Raw genomic sequence first — 15,219 nt, 5'->3', positions numbered from 1 at the left:
TCAATTACGCAACTGTCAAAGCCCCACGATGGGCGCTAAACTGTTTACCCGTAAAATGGTACAACTAAATTTATTACATAGTTTATAGACAAGCGAACTGATTTGATCCAAAAATGATGAATAAATACGATTAAAAGTAAGATTTAGTGTAAAAATAAAAGGAAATGGCAGGCCTGGCTCCGGGAGCGATGCTTCCGAGGATAGAAATAAGAATAATATCTAAGAACAATTAAAATTATCTTATTGAGCTTGAGAATATAATGTAGTAGAAGTTATGCCAATGATTTTGTGTCTTTACAATGACTGTTCAGCCTACTATTTATAGCTAGACCTAGAGAATCAAGATCCTAGGATCAAGCTCCCCTTAAATGACAATAAAGAGGGTCATTGATGAATATATAATACTAATAGAAATCCGGTAAAAACCGACCAAAAAAACAGACCAACGTTGGTCGGTAATAGCCAAAAACCGACCAAAATGTGACCATTTACGTGTGGACGGTATTTTTGTGGTCGGAAAGGCATACCGACCAAAGTTGGTAGGAAATTACCGACTAACTTTGGTCGGTCAATTAAATTCAAAAAAAAATACAAAAAAAACCGACCAAAGTTGGTCGGTATTTTAATTATGTAATAAAAAGATTCACCATCTGGGAATCGAACCGGGGTCTGTACTGTGGCAGGATACTATTCTATCACTAGACCATTAGTACATTTTGTTTTAAGACTGTTTTTTATTTGATTTATACTCTTTAATTGTATTTTCGCACGAAAATAACCGACCAAAGTTGGTCGGTTTTATTAAAAAGTAAAATTACCAACCAAAGTTGGTCGGTTTTTTTAAATGACCGGCTGAATTAACCGATCAATTTTGGTCGGTTTTTTAATATTAATTTTTATTTATTTTAATTGAAAAACCGATCAAAGTTGGTCGGTTTCTTGAAACATAAATTTCGCGGAACTCAAAAATAGTTTTCCGCATTTTTGCGCCAAAGAAAACCGACCAAAGTTGGTCGGTTTCGTAAAAAAAAAACAAAAAAAAAATATTTTGAAAAACCGACCAAACCAAAGTTGGTCGGTCGACCTTGGTCGGTTTTTGCCGAATTTCTAGTAGTGTAACGGCCGTCCATGAATACAAATATTCTCTACAACGGCTGCCTATTTAATGTTAGGGAATATTTTTCATTGAATGTCATCCGATGGCAAGCATTTGATTATGTTCATGTTCCCTTCAGGGTCAGCCCGATGCCAACAGTAGTTGTTGTTCCCGGTCTTGGTTCTCACTCGATTTGTCTTCCGCCCGTCTACGGTTCCACATGTCACGCTATCATTCGATCATTTAATATAAACGGATTTTACCCTATACATATGGGCAATAAGAGCTGAAAATAGAGAGTAGAAAAAATAAAGAATGAGAACTTAATCAACCTAATTATGAATGCTTATTTCAACTTCTCGTAACAAACAGAACTATTTACGTATAATGATAATGCAAAACTCATGAGTTAGGCTTTAAAAAAGGTAACGTGACGATCTCCCACTTAATAAACTTGTCTGTTGCTGAGGATTACTATCATTATTAATGAAGAAAAGCTCAAATTATTTTTGGAGAGTGGAGAGTGGAAAGTTGAATTGCTTTGCAAGCAAATTAAAATGGCTTCACAATTACGCCGAATGATCTTCCTTTCTTTAGAATCAATATATACCAACCGGCTCTCTTATTAGGGATTTGTCCCCACCCGTTTCTTGAGCACTGCCTTCTCTCATCTGGCACAGCTACACGATGCATGCAATCATTTTAGAGGATGCTGCTTTACCAAAATTCATAAACTACAAGGTGGCTGAGTAAAATAAAAAGCTGTACAATTTTTTGGTAACATTATAAGAGATACTAAATAAAACTATTAAAATCTTTCATAAGCTAGATTGCTTAAATCTGGAGGAAAAATTCCATTTCCTTAATTGCATCTTTCCTGAGATCTTCTTCATGGTTGTGACCTAATTTATTGGCCAAAAAAGTCAGCACATTTGTTTGTTCCTCTTCAATTATGTCTAATATTCCCTTTGATAGCTTATTCCAACAAGTATTTGCAATCTTAAATAATGACCCTAACTTCTTTGATAAGCTGAACAAGTAGACATTCCATTTCCACTGCGAGACGTACTAGCTATAGTCGAGGTCTTTTAGTACTAACTAACGTAAGACAACAATATAACATCATTTGATAAAGGTATACTTTATTCGGTAGTCACAACTCACATAGTGTTACTACAAACCGTAGAAAGACTTGCCACCTTTCTACTCTCACTTCAAAAGTACTTCCTTCCTTTAGAAAGACCCTTATATATTCCCCCTCTAAACCTCTCTGTCCAAGCAGCAGAAATTTCTTATCTCCTTTCCTTTTTCTTCTCTCCGTTGTAAAGATGATGGGGAAAATTGCCGTTTTGTTCGGATTTATCTGCATTGTCATCGCCGGAGTTGGTGGCCAAGCACCACCAACACCCACTACCCAAGCACCACCAACGCCCAACACCCAAGCACCACCAACGCCCACCACCCAAGCACCACCAACACCCAACACCCAAGCTCCTCCAACACCCACTAGCCAAGCACCACCAACACCCACTAATACCCCAGCACCTCCAACACCTACTAATACCCCAGCACCCCCAACACCCACTAATACCCCAGCACCTCCAACACCTACTACTACCCCAGCTCCTCCTACACCTACTACTACCCCAGCTCCTCCTACACCTACGGGTTCTCCTCCTCCGGTTAACACACAAACGCCACCAGCTCAGCCACCGCCAACTGCTTCACCACCTCCTACTGTAACTTCACCTCCTCCAGCTGTAACTTCTCCACCACAATCTACACCTCCACCGGCACCAGCTACTCCTCCTCCGCCTGCAGTGAGTTCTCCACCACCTCCTGCAGCTCCTTCACCAGCACCTCTTGCTTCAACCCCAGCTCCGGCTCCTGCAAAGAAGTTAACATCTCCGGCACCATCTCCTTCGGCATTGAGTCCTCCCTTACCTCCCACTGGTGCTCCAGCTCTAGCTCCCAGTCTTGGAGCTTTATCTCCTGCTCCTTCAGCCACTGATCAGGTATTTTATTTTCTTTCTTTTATCATTTTGGATGTAATCCCTAAATAGTGCGGATCGGATATGTTGGATCCGTCTGTCGGCGACGGCTATACGTTTCAGAAATTCAACTGTAAGTAAGTATTTACGTGGAAGAAAAGTAGATAGGGAACCTAGATGAAAGTGTGAATAATCTAATACTACCAATAAATACACTTCAGTATTAATGTAAGAATATCATTTTATTTTTAGTTTTTAACTTATTAGTTTGTGTTTAAAGAGTTTAGTTTTCAGTTTAACATTTTGTCTCCTGGGTATAATTTTATATCGCAATCTCAATATTATCTTAATACTCCTACTAGATTAAGCACATGAGATAACTTATAAGGGGATTCATTTTATGGGGATAAAACACCTAGAGAACACCAAATAAGAATTGATTTTATCTTTTTATTTTATTCGCTTTAATAACAAGGTTAAAATTATAAAGAACATTATATTATACGTTAAAATTTTCATTTATAATGCAATGAACAAATGATTATTTAATCCTCAATGTTGCAATTCCTACATTATAATCACTGCATAACATTGTATTGTATGCAAAACAAACGATCCCTTAACAATTGACTGTTTAAGTAATTACCCCTCGTTAAGCTTTTATTCTTGATTGAGAAGTTCATAATCATCATTATAGATCTTTATAATTTGGATTTCCTAGTTTCCTTTACTTTTATAAGTTGGCAATCCTATTTAATACTCCCTCCATTCCCTTTTAAATTTGTTTTAAAATGGTAAGTAATTTTTCAAGATATCAAAAGAAACTAATATCTTTTTTCCAATATTACCCTTGTATAATAAATTGATGAACAAGCTTATAAGAAGTCTTTCAAGACTTCTTTGTATATTTTCCTATGCATATATTAAAAGTCTTTTTATAAAATAATCACTTATTTAATACTATTAAGTGATTTTCTTAATGGGTTTGCAAAAGAATGGAGTAATTAGTAACTCTTGTAAAGACCAATTATTCTAATAGTCATTAGTCACTTTTTGATATTTGGATGCATGTTTAATTTGCAGAGTGGAGTGGACGGCCTGAAGTTGTCAACAATAATTGTTAAAATCTTAGTCTTAGGGTGGGGTCTACTCTACTTTGTAATGTAGAACTCTTTCTTTTTTATCCTGCATCATTTGCCTTTTTCTCTACATATATGAATTGCCATCTCTTTATTTAGGAGGATAATGATGGCTCATTTCCTTACCTGTACTTTGGATTAAACATTCACTTGGTTTTTTTGGATGTTGTTGTTAAGAGGAGCTATTTTGTATTTTGAGGTTTCTTTGGATGTTGTTGTTGAGGAAAGCTATTTTGTATTTTGAGAGGATTGTTTATGAATTGATCACTTCTATCGTTTCTATATGTTCATTAATTCATCTCTCTCCCCTTTCAATTTCAATGCAACAATCAAACTAGATTATTTCGGGTGTTAACCGACATTACAAAAACAACTGATTTTAGTTATGAACTTTGTCGCTAATATTTTGTTCAATCGCTTGTAGCTAATAGATTTTTTTGTTAATTTGTCGTTGATCTATAGCTAAATAGGATTAATAACGAATTTTTCTGTTATCCGTCGCTAATCCCATTTCTTTGGTAGTCAGAGTGGAGATAATTTTACGTACTTTCAAGATATCCCGAATCTGATTGACTCTTACATGTTTTAATCAATACTAACGTCACCAAAACAGTACATTATTCTGATATCCCAGTTCACATCCTAAACCTTACATGGTTAATATAGAGAAGATACTCTCTCATACAGAAAGCAAATTTAAAATTTAAAGTTTATAGGTTATGATTTTTTTTTTCTTCTTAATTATGTCGCAAGTGACGTCTTCTTTTTATATCAAATCAAAAAAATTTACAGAGAACAAGGAGGACCTTCCACCTTGCCTCTGTAGAAGTTAAAGATGCTTCAATATAATACGACAAAAAACAGATTGTAATGTTGCTTCCTTAACAGAGAACCTGTAAGGAAGCAAACTCTTCCGCACCAAAATTTACACTAAAGCAGTTAATTTAACCTTCTACAAACATGTTCTTCGTTACTCTTGTATCGGTAAAAAATAGATTCACCACGTGAACTAACTGATAACATGTTTGGCCAAGTTTCTCAAGAGACCAAAAATACTTTTTTTTCTCAAAAGTATTTTTTTTTTCTAGCTTGATGACCAAACAGGCTATGAGTCTCGACACATTTCAAGAATATTAGAAGGTCACAGAAAAATTAAGTTCGAGATTGATTGAAATTGAGAGTTATTCAGTACCAATATTATTTGTACCGTAATTGCCAATATCAAAATCGTTTTGTAACTACCCGGCCAGTTATTTTGAGCATTTGTACTTCGTTCGATAGTTTGAGGTCTTGAGTAGCTTCATATGATATATTATGACTTGCGGGTATCATCGGTTTTGGTTTTCGAGTGGTTCAGAATTGATTCGGGAGAATGATTCTTGGATAGGAAGTTTTAAGTTGGAAGAGTAGACCAAATTTGACTTTTGTGTATTTGATCTCATATTGGAGTTTTGATGGTTCTCGTAGGACTAGATGGTAATTTTGGACTTGGGCGTATGCCCAGATTTTTATTTGGATGTTTCTAGAAGGTTTTGGCTATAATTGGCGAAAGTTGGCAATTTGAAGGTTTGGAAAGTTCATATGTTTGACGGGAGTTGACTTCGATGTTATCGAGTTCGAATTATTTTTTCGGCATTTGGAATAGGTTCGTTAAGTCATTTGGAACTTGTGTGCTAAATTTGAAGTGATTACGGGTTGTTTAGATGTGTTCGGCGTAAGTTTGGAATTTAAAAATTGAAAATAGTTCATTAAGTTTAATTTGAGGTACGATTCGTAGTTTTGATGTTGTTATATGTGATTTGAGGCCTCGAGTAGGTCTGTGTTTTGGACTTGTTGGTATGTTCAGACGAGGTCCCGAGGGGCTCGGGTGAGTTTCAGACCATTTTGAGTCATATTGGTTGAGGTTGGTTTTGGCAGTGGACTAGTGTCATCGCACTTGCGGGAAACCTGTGCGCAGGTACGGTGCCGCTGAAGCGGCTCAGAAGGCGCAGAAGCGGACGTGGCTTGGTGAGCGTGAAGACTGGAGGTGCGGTGCGATGAGCGCATGAGCGGGAACGCATCTACGGGAAATGATCGTAGATGCGGAAGGTCGGCAATGGGAGCTCGTATCGTAGATGCGGAATTTTTCTCGCACCTGCGACGTCACAGAAGCGGAGCATCTTCCGCAGGTGCAAGAGGTGGGGATTTCATGTATTTCTAGCATAAGCGAGTTTTTTGTCGCAAAAGCGACGCCGTAGGTGCGTCCTTTTGTCCGCAAATGCGTAGACGCCTCGACATATCCTATTTATTTATTTGATCATATTTTGGGATCTAGAGCTTGGATTTGGACGATTTTAGAGAGGATTTTCACCACACGGATTGGGGTAAATACTTTCTACTCGAATTTGATTATATTTCATGATTCTATCTTTGATTTTAGCACTTGATTGCTGATTTTGAAAGAAAAATTGGGTGTTTTTGTCTAAACTTTCCTAAAGTGAATTATTGAGTTTTGAACATCGATTCGGAGTCGGATTTGAGTAAAATTAGTATGGTTGAACTCATAATTGAATGAATTATCAGATTTTCTGATTTTATCGTTTGGGTTCATTTTCTTTGGCATTATTTGATGATTTTAAATTGCCTTTGGCTAGTTTTGAGCTGTTTAGAAGGTGATTTGTATGGGATGGTATTTTTAGGGTATTGTTTGGCTTGCTCGGTATTTGATTTGGCTTGTTCGAGGTAAGTAATATTTTTAAACTTAGAATTGAGAGTAATTATTCCAGGGGACCAAGTTATTTGTGATGTGTTGGGGTGATGCACATACTAGCTAGAAGGCGTGCACCAGGGAAATTATGATCCGGTTTGACTTTTGGACTATATTGCTATCATGTCTTCGTTTATCGGCGTTTTCCCTACTTATTTTATTATATGAGTTGTGATTCATATTAGAAATCATGTTTAGGCTATGTGCTTATTTGGTTGAGACCTAATGAGGCCATTTCTGTTATTTTGATCAATCTGACTTAACTATGGTTATACACTCAATCATGATTCTTCATTTGCATATCATATCTTAGTCTCTGTTCATTATTCGATATTACATCACACGTTGTTGTTGTTGTTGTTTTTCATATGTGGTATTATTTCAGCTGAGCGATATGAGATTGTGAGTCCATGAGACTTGAGAGGTTGATGACTGAGGTGGGCCTTAGAGCCGTGTTGAGAGTGATATTTGGATTGGGTTGCACGCCGCAACAGGCTTTATTGACTTATTATTATTTGGATCGGGTTGCACACCGCAACAAGCCTTATTGGCTTATTATTATTCTGACCGGACTGCACGCCGCAACATGCCTTATTGGCTTATTGTTATTTGGATTGGGCTGCACGCTGCAGCAGGCCATATTGGCTTTTGATTAGCGCTTGGGCAGGATCCTCCCCTCCGGAGTCTGACATACCAGTAGTGAGTGCAGGTATAATGCTCCGGAGTCTGACACACCAGCAGTGAGCGCAGACACAGTGACATATAAATATATACACGTGCTTTGGTGAGGGGCTTATGAGCCAGGCACCCGTACAGTGCTGAGTGATTGTGTGTGTGATGAAATGGGTATTTGAAACAGACAACTTGAGTATGTTGAGTACCTAGGGATATCATCGTTAAATAATTCATTTGACATGCATACTGGCACGTAGGCATAGATGTGCATTTTTCCCATGCTAGACGGTACTATGACATTTATGATTTGACATGTGCATTTGACATGTAGGCATAGATATGTATATTTCCCATACTGGATGGTATATGATAATTGATGACTTGGCATGTATATGCCAACGTAGGCATAGAGATGTGTTTTTCTCATGCTAATTGGTAAACGGAAATCCTTATCTAGTATTGTGAATTAGGAATATAGTTCTTTTGATAAACTCATATTTAGTTAATTTTCAGTTATAATATTTGGACTTGACTGTTATACCTGGAAAGCATGTCTACTTTTTTCGTAAATATGAACGAGCTGAGCATAATATCTTTTGAGTCCTTACTTTTACTGCCTCCATTATATTATTATGAGTTTGGTATTGGCTATTGGTGTTGAACACTAACCTTCTTCCGAGGTTGTCACTACTTTTAACCTAAGGTTAGATTTGTTACTTATTGAGTACATAGGGTCGGTTGTGTTCAAACTACATTTTTGTACCTTGCGTGTAGATTTTAGAGCTGATGTTGTTGTGTATGGCAGAAGCTCGCATTGAAGACGTACTTGTGTTCTGGTTATAACTGCCTCTTGTTCTTGGTAGCTTCAGATTTGTAAATCTGTTTTAGTATATTCCGAACATATGATGTATTTATTTTGTACCAGCTTTGTAAATTCTATGTCTTAGAAGCTCACGACTTGTACTACCAATCCTTGGGATTTTGTATAGAAAGCTTAGTTATTTTATTTATTGATTCCTTTTATCCTATTGTGTTGACTATCATTTGGCTTATCTAGCGGGTTGGGTTAGGTGTCATCACGATTAGCTGGATTTTGGGTCGTGACAAGTTGGTATCAGAGCTCTAGGTTCATAGCTTCTACGAGTCATAAGCAAGTGTCTAGTAGAGTCTTGCGGATCGGTTTGATGACGTACATACCTATATTCGAGAGGCGACAGGGCATGTAGGAAAATTTTCCATCTTTCTTTCCTTATTGTGCGACGTTGATTCAGCTTGAATCGTATCTCTTTGAATTTCTTCCACTCACTCGTATGTTATGTGAGCGCTCAGTATCGGTTGTGCATCGACGGCTTGTGATTCCATGGATGAGGTACGAGATGTGTTTTTTGTGTGTTTGGTGATGGATTAGCCTGGAGGACTTGAGGCCGGATTTTGACCGCAACTTGGGCTAGGTGATTTTAGTGGTGTGAGTATGTTCTTTTGACTTATATGTCTGGTAGTGTCCCTAGAAGTGAGATGATGGCTCAATGAGTGGTTAGATAGCTATATGATGAGTATGATGTGACTGCGGGATGTGTTCAGGTTAGCTTTGATGAAACGAGAAGGGTTGCTTTGAATGCAAAAAGGACTATTGGGTGTTTGATTTCTGTCTTGATGTGTTGTACAGTCTCGAGTTATGAATGTGTTGAAGGATATTTCATGTTTTTCATGTGCGAGGTGAAGTAATTCTTATGTTTTGTTGATGAGCTTAGACTCGGGGAGATTTAGTAAATGCACAGTGGTGGTGACTATGGTAAGGCGTAAAGAGATATCAGTTTGAGGCTAAGCAGGTGGGTTATCTCCTGCGGGATGTTCTAAGGTTGTATGACCCCTATGATGTTTCTGTAGAGAGTTTTCCCTTACCGGCGGATTATATGTGTTGCAATTTGAGTTTAGATCACTTGAGGAAGTTGGCTTGACTGTCACGAGGATGAATGTGAGCTTAGCAGATGATTTGAAGTATTTTTTGATTAGTGCTACATGAGTTCATGAAGGATTTGGCTGAATTACAGTACGAGATCATGGAAATTACGGAGTAAGGGTATTGTGGGATATCATATGTTGTGTTCTATGGCTTGGAGCCAAGTGGGGGAGTCTTCTATCGACGATCTGATTGCATGGTCATTTGTTATATCAGTTTCAGTCTGAGGCATATTTGTGGATCAGTTGTGACTCGAAGAGATTGGTTTTGAGCATGACTTGAGCAAAGAAATTTCAAGATGCATGATGTATTACACTTTATGGATATATGAAAACCTTGGAATTATTCGACTTTGTCATTCGTGATGGATGTGATGATCTAACAAAAGGGAGTCTCTCGATTGCGTTAAGGTGAGGATTACTTCTTTAGGTGTTGGTGTGCTAATGGAGAACAAGTCGTTCGGCTCGTTTTGGCGGTGCATTAGAGACTAGAGCGAAGTGGATGACTCTCGAGAATGTTCTAATGAGTTCTAGAGTTATATGTGGTGTTTGAGGACTTTTCCTGGATTTTTGTACATGGCTAAGATTTTTTCCCCAGTTAACTACCGCAGACCCAAGCAGATCTTTTCCCCAGTTTTTGGAACCAAATTGTGCGGCCAATATGCGGACCGCATATCCATTCTGCGGTCGCATATGCGACCGCATACCTTGTTCCGGAGCTTCATTTTTGGGTTTTTATAACCCGACCCTACTTCGTTAAATACACGCAAATGATCATTTTGGAGCAAAAATTCTGATATTTTAGAGAGAAGGGGTAGTGTTTTAGAGAGAGAGGAAACCCTAGACTAATTTTCATCAATCTTTGCTCAAATCTTGGAAGATTAACAAGGAAAGCCCACAATGTCTTCATCCTAAAGGTAAGATTCTATACCATAACCCTAAATTTCGAATTTTGCCTAGAATTGGGTAACTAGCAAGATAATTCTTGGGTATGGGAGTTGTTTATTTTGCTTGCATGTGTTATCAAAGGGTGTAGGAAGATTGTGAGCTCAAAATGGTAAAGAATGGGTTGTGGGATGATGGAATCCTCCAAAAAGGACCTTAAACCTTTAATGCACGCTTAGTGTTTGATAAAATGCTCAAATGAGCCAGAACCATAATCATCTTCCTAATTTTGGTTCAACTTGTTATATTTCTAAAATAGATTGAAGTTTCTAAGAATTTCGGAATATTTTAGAGTTTAAGGAAGCTCAATTGAGGTATGTTGGTTAAACTCTTCTTTAAGAATTGGAACCCCAATATCCTTGTAAGTTCTAAGATATTTATTACAAGTTGAGTATTCTGAATAAGTTTTGTGACGCAGATATATGTTCAATTTGTGTTTCAAATGTTCTTATCATATTGTATTATAAATTGAGGATGTGTTCCAAACTATGGATTGTGTATCTACGTGTTATGATTCCAAGTCGTGATTTATGTGGAAAACTATTATGCCAAATTGTGTAGAGATTGTAATTGGGTTACACCTCCACCCGCATATATTAGGGTGAGGCGGAAGAGCTGCTTTGTGTATGATTTTGGTATTGTTATTGCACCACCACCCACCTATACATATTGGGGTGACGTGGCATGGCCGTTTGTGTAGGTATTGGTATCGTTGATGCATTTTCAGTCGGATGTATTGGGGTGAGGCGGCATAGCCGCTTTATGTAGGTTTTTGGTACTGTGGTTATACCTCCACCCATATACATTGGGGTGAGGCGACAGGGCCGCTTGAGAGTTTTGGTATTGTGCTTACACCTCCACCCGCATACATTAGGGTGAGGCAGCGAGGCCGCTTTGTTTGAAAATAGTTACAGAGGATCTCATCTTAAATTCTATAAATGTTAATGACAACTCTTGATAAGCTTGCTTTGGTTTAAACGACTATTTATGCTATTCTATTATCGCCCTGGTTCATCATGTTCATATTGTATTTTCGAGTTCTATAATTGGTGTTTGGTTTTCATACTAGTACTATTCGACATGTACTAACATCCCTTTTTCAGGGGGCGCTGCATCTTTAATGGATGCGGGTGGTTCCACAACGGAGGATACTGACCAGTGATAGCAATGCTTATTCTTCCCAGCTGACTTGGTAAGCCCCATCTCATTTCGGGGTTGTGCATCTTTTGTTTCGTATGTGTTATCGTGTTTTGAGGTATAGCCGGAGCCTTGTTGCCGGCCTATCATTGTACTCTTTGGTATTTTTAGAGACTCTAAAGACTAAGTGTGTGTTGTGTATGGGTATTGGGAATGTTAAACAAGTTGTGTTGTGATTAAATCACTTGTTCCACTTTGAACCATGAAGGTGTGTGTGTGTATTTTGAGACTTATTAATGGAGTAACTAATGGTAATGAATTTGTATTGTAGACATGATCACCTTATCGTCTAATTAACGAAAATATGTATTATCCTTATTCATGGATGAGCTTGGGTAGAAGGAAATCTAACAGGCTTGCTCGGCCGGTTCACTCAGTTGAGCGCCGGTCGCGCTCCCCGATTTTGGGGCGTGACAATATCGAACACTTAAGAGAAACTTTTGCCATTATCAAATGATATATCATGAAGTTGAATTCGAATAAATGCACATTCAGTGTTGCTTGAGGTAAGTTTTTAGGTTTTCTTGTTTCTAACAGATGTATTGAAGTTTTTAAGTTTCTTTGTTTCTAACAGCTCGAGTAGGATAGATATTAGGGGAGTAATTATGAATATATTTACTATTTAAATCCTTTTTTTTCCTTACGTTGTATCCGATCTAAGAAATTATTCTCTTACTTTCTAATCACAATATTATATTTCCGGCAAGTCAAGCAGAATGAGATACAAAAGAGAAACTACCTTGATCAATAAGAATTCTCTTCCCTTTTACTTCATATTTGACTTTCTTATTCATTGTTTTCATTATTTCTTATCATTCATTTGTGGAAAGTATTTCAAATCGATTGTTGTTGCCCTGAAGTATAAATTTAATTGATTTGACCTATTAGACTAATTTTAGGTTAAACAACTTTATGCCTTATCAATGCCGTTTGAATTTTGTCCAAAATAAATGGACCTGCTGCTTTTTTGGTAGGCTCAAGGAATCAAATACCAAACTTCTCCTTGATCAATACTCCATATCACCAAAGCATTTGCTACTTGGTTTGCCTATCTAAAATAGTGTTATATGGTACAATGGCATTGTAGCAAAAGGTGCTTAATCTTCACCAAAGTATCATGCATTTGCCATGATGTTATACACTCCCTTTTAAGCATGTTTATCAACAATATTGAATCAAATTTCATTATCAAATTTTGATAGCCCTAACTGATACACCATTGGACCCCTATCATAGCAGCTTTGGCTTCAGCTTCATTGCTTGTTCCTATTCCAAAGGTTTAGCAAAAGCCATAATCAAGGAGCCATTTACATCCCTGACAATACCACCTGATCCAATTACACCATCTCCATCCTTGCTTCCATCGGTAGTAATCTTCAGCTTATGTGATTTCTCCCATCTTACTAGAATGCTTTTTATTTTGGTAGGTAAGGCAACCACTTGTTCAACGAATACTTTCCATATATTTCCCCACTGTTTCGTGTGACACTTAGAAATAGACCATCTAATGTGTGATAATATCTGAAATGAAGCTTAGATATAGAATTTCTAGCAACTCCATACTTAACTGAGCATCTAATCTTCCTGATTTTTCAGCAAATTACAACTGGTGTAATCTTAAGAATCAGCTGGTGAATCTTATTCTTCGGTTTAACAGACCACTATTTTAACAGTAAGGATTTGATTGAACAATATTCACAGCTATCATTCAGAGGATTACCAAAGAATCTCTATGTAGAGCATGCTAATTAACTAGCCACAAAATATGGGTGTATAATTTCTCCTTTTGGCTTTGTACAACAGTAACACTTTGAAGCAAAATGTTGTCCAAACTTCAAAAGTGCTTCATCAAAGGTTAACTTATCTTTAATCAATCTCCACATCAAATATGACATTATAAAAAAGAGAGATATCTGTGCTAGATATTCTTCAATAGTGGGATTGTATCCTTGGAGTTCCTAATGACCCTTCAACAAGAAGCAGTAGTGAAATAGGCATTATAGGATAGCATCCTAATTGGATACTCAGGGCTAGAGTGGTCTCCAATTTCAATATCCAAAATTTATTCAGCTAAGTATTCTGGTAGTTGTAGATGATCAATATGCCAACTTCCTTTCACAATAATGTCCTTCACTAATTGAGTTGTAGGATTCTCCTGTAAATTAATAACTTGTGCAATAGCCCCATATCTTGCCCAGTTATCCCACCACAAATTTGATTACTTGTATTGATCTTCCATAATATATTTTCTCATCCCTCTCCTTGACTTGCATTAGTTTTTTTCACCTATGTGATTGGTCTGTCTTCCATCCTAATAGGATGATCTGTTCTACTGTATTTAGCTCTAAGAAAATTTACCCACAATGTCTTGCAAGTCCTAAACCTCCATCATCTCTTGGTAGCTAGAGCTTTATTAATATCCATCATACTTCTAAAACCAATTTCTCCCTCCTCTATTGGATATAGTAAAGGTTTTTTCATGAACTACAAAAATATCTTTGTTTTCCTTCACTTGATCCCCAAAAAACTCTAAAAATAGTGAGAGTTTACAAAAGGCGACCTTCAAAATCCAATCTCCTTTTATAAATTCAATGTATATAGAATTTACAAAAGGCTCTTGAATTGTTAAAATATCAATATTTTGAACTTGTACCAAAAACTTTAATCTCTCAAAGATCCCTCTGGATGTTACACCCCTAATATTCTACACGATTGTATCAATTATCTAAAATTTTAGGGGAGGGCACTACTCTAAAGCTTATTATATATACATATTTAATAGATTTTTCGACAAATATATATAGATTAGATCAAAATTACTAGGTTATGTGAACATGTACTTCCATGCGCTCTGCCCCTGCTCCTATACCTTATAAAATTACCTATATGTGCTACTTTCATGTCCAACCAAACATGCACTAGAAAATGATCATGAAATTGATGATCTTAAGAGGTAATATATATACTTTCACATGAGAGCATTAACTATCCATGAAATAATTCTCTAAAGTAATATATTTATAATGGAGAACCTTTGCCTCCCCAACAAACACATGATGAAAAGTATTTTCTGTGAAAAAGGTCATTTTTTGGTATTTAGTTATTGAAAATTATTTCCAAGGAAAATATTTTAATCCAAAGGACAAAAGTGACTTGTCCTAATTATGTGTGTATGTCATTGTCCTTTACAACTGCTTTAACCATTATTCCATGTTACTTAATCTAGCAAACCATTTGACATTATTATCTCGATTCTTAATGCTAAATTTTTTCATCAAATGCTATTTAATTTGTTGACATGATTATCAATTTTGATATAAAGTTTTCTCAAAGAATATTTTTTGTTCTCCAACCGAGTATTTCCCCTAAAAAATTAACATGGACAATATTTTTCTTTTTACCAAAGACACGTTGATAACTAGATTCAATAAAGTAATATATCGGTGTAATAATAGGCGTCTTTGTAAAAAG

The 15,219-nt window shown here is 36.8% G+C and overlaps 1 protein-coding gene across 1 annotated transcript; it reads left to right on the top strand.

The window, feature by feature from the left end:
• The first annotated feature begins 1,940 nt into the window (after positions 1 to 1,940).
• Positions 1,941 to 4,520, top strand: LOC104096216 (classical arabinogalactan protein 9-like). Its single transcript, XM_009602558.4, has 2 exons — positions 1,941 to 3,111; positions 4,171 to 4,520. The coding sequence occupies exons 1-2, from the start codon at positions 2,425 to 2,427 to the stop codon at positions 4,252 to 4,254; spliced, it is 771 nt and encodes a 256-aa protein (XP_009600853.1). The 5' UTR covers positions 1,941 to 2,424; the 3' UTR covers positions 4,255 to 4,520.
• Positions 4,521 to 15,219: the final 10,699 nt, after the last annotated feature.

Source organism: Nicotiana tomentosiformis, chromosome 11 (genome assembly GCF_000390325.3).
Source record: "Nicotiana tomentosiformis chromosome 11, ASM39032v3, whole genome shotgun sequence".
Lineage (NCBI taxonomy): Eukaryota > Viridiplantae > Streptophyta > Magnoliopsida > Solanales > Solanaceae > Nicotiana > Nicotiana tomentosiformis.
Note: the sequence above shows the minus strand (reverse complement) of the source record. Positions and strands in the feature narration are given on the sequence as shown.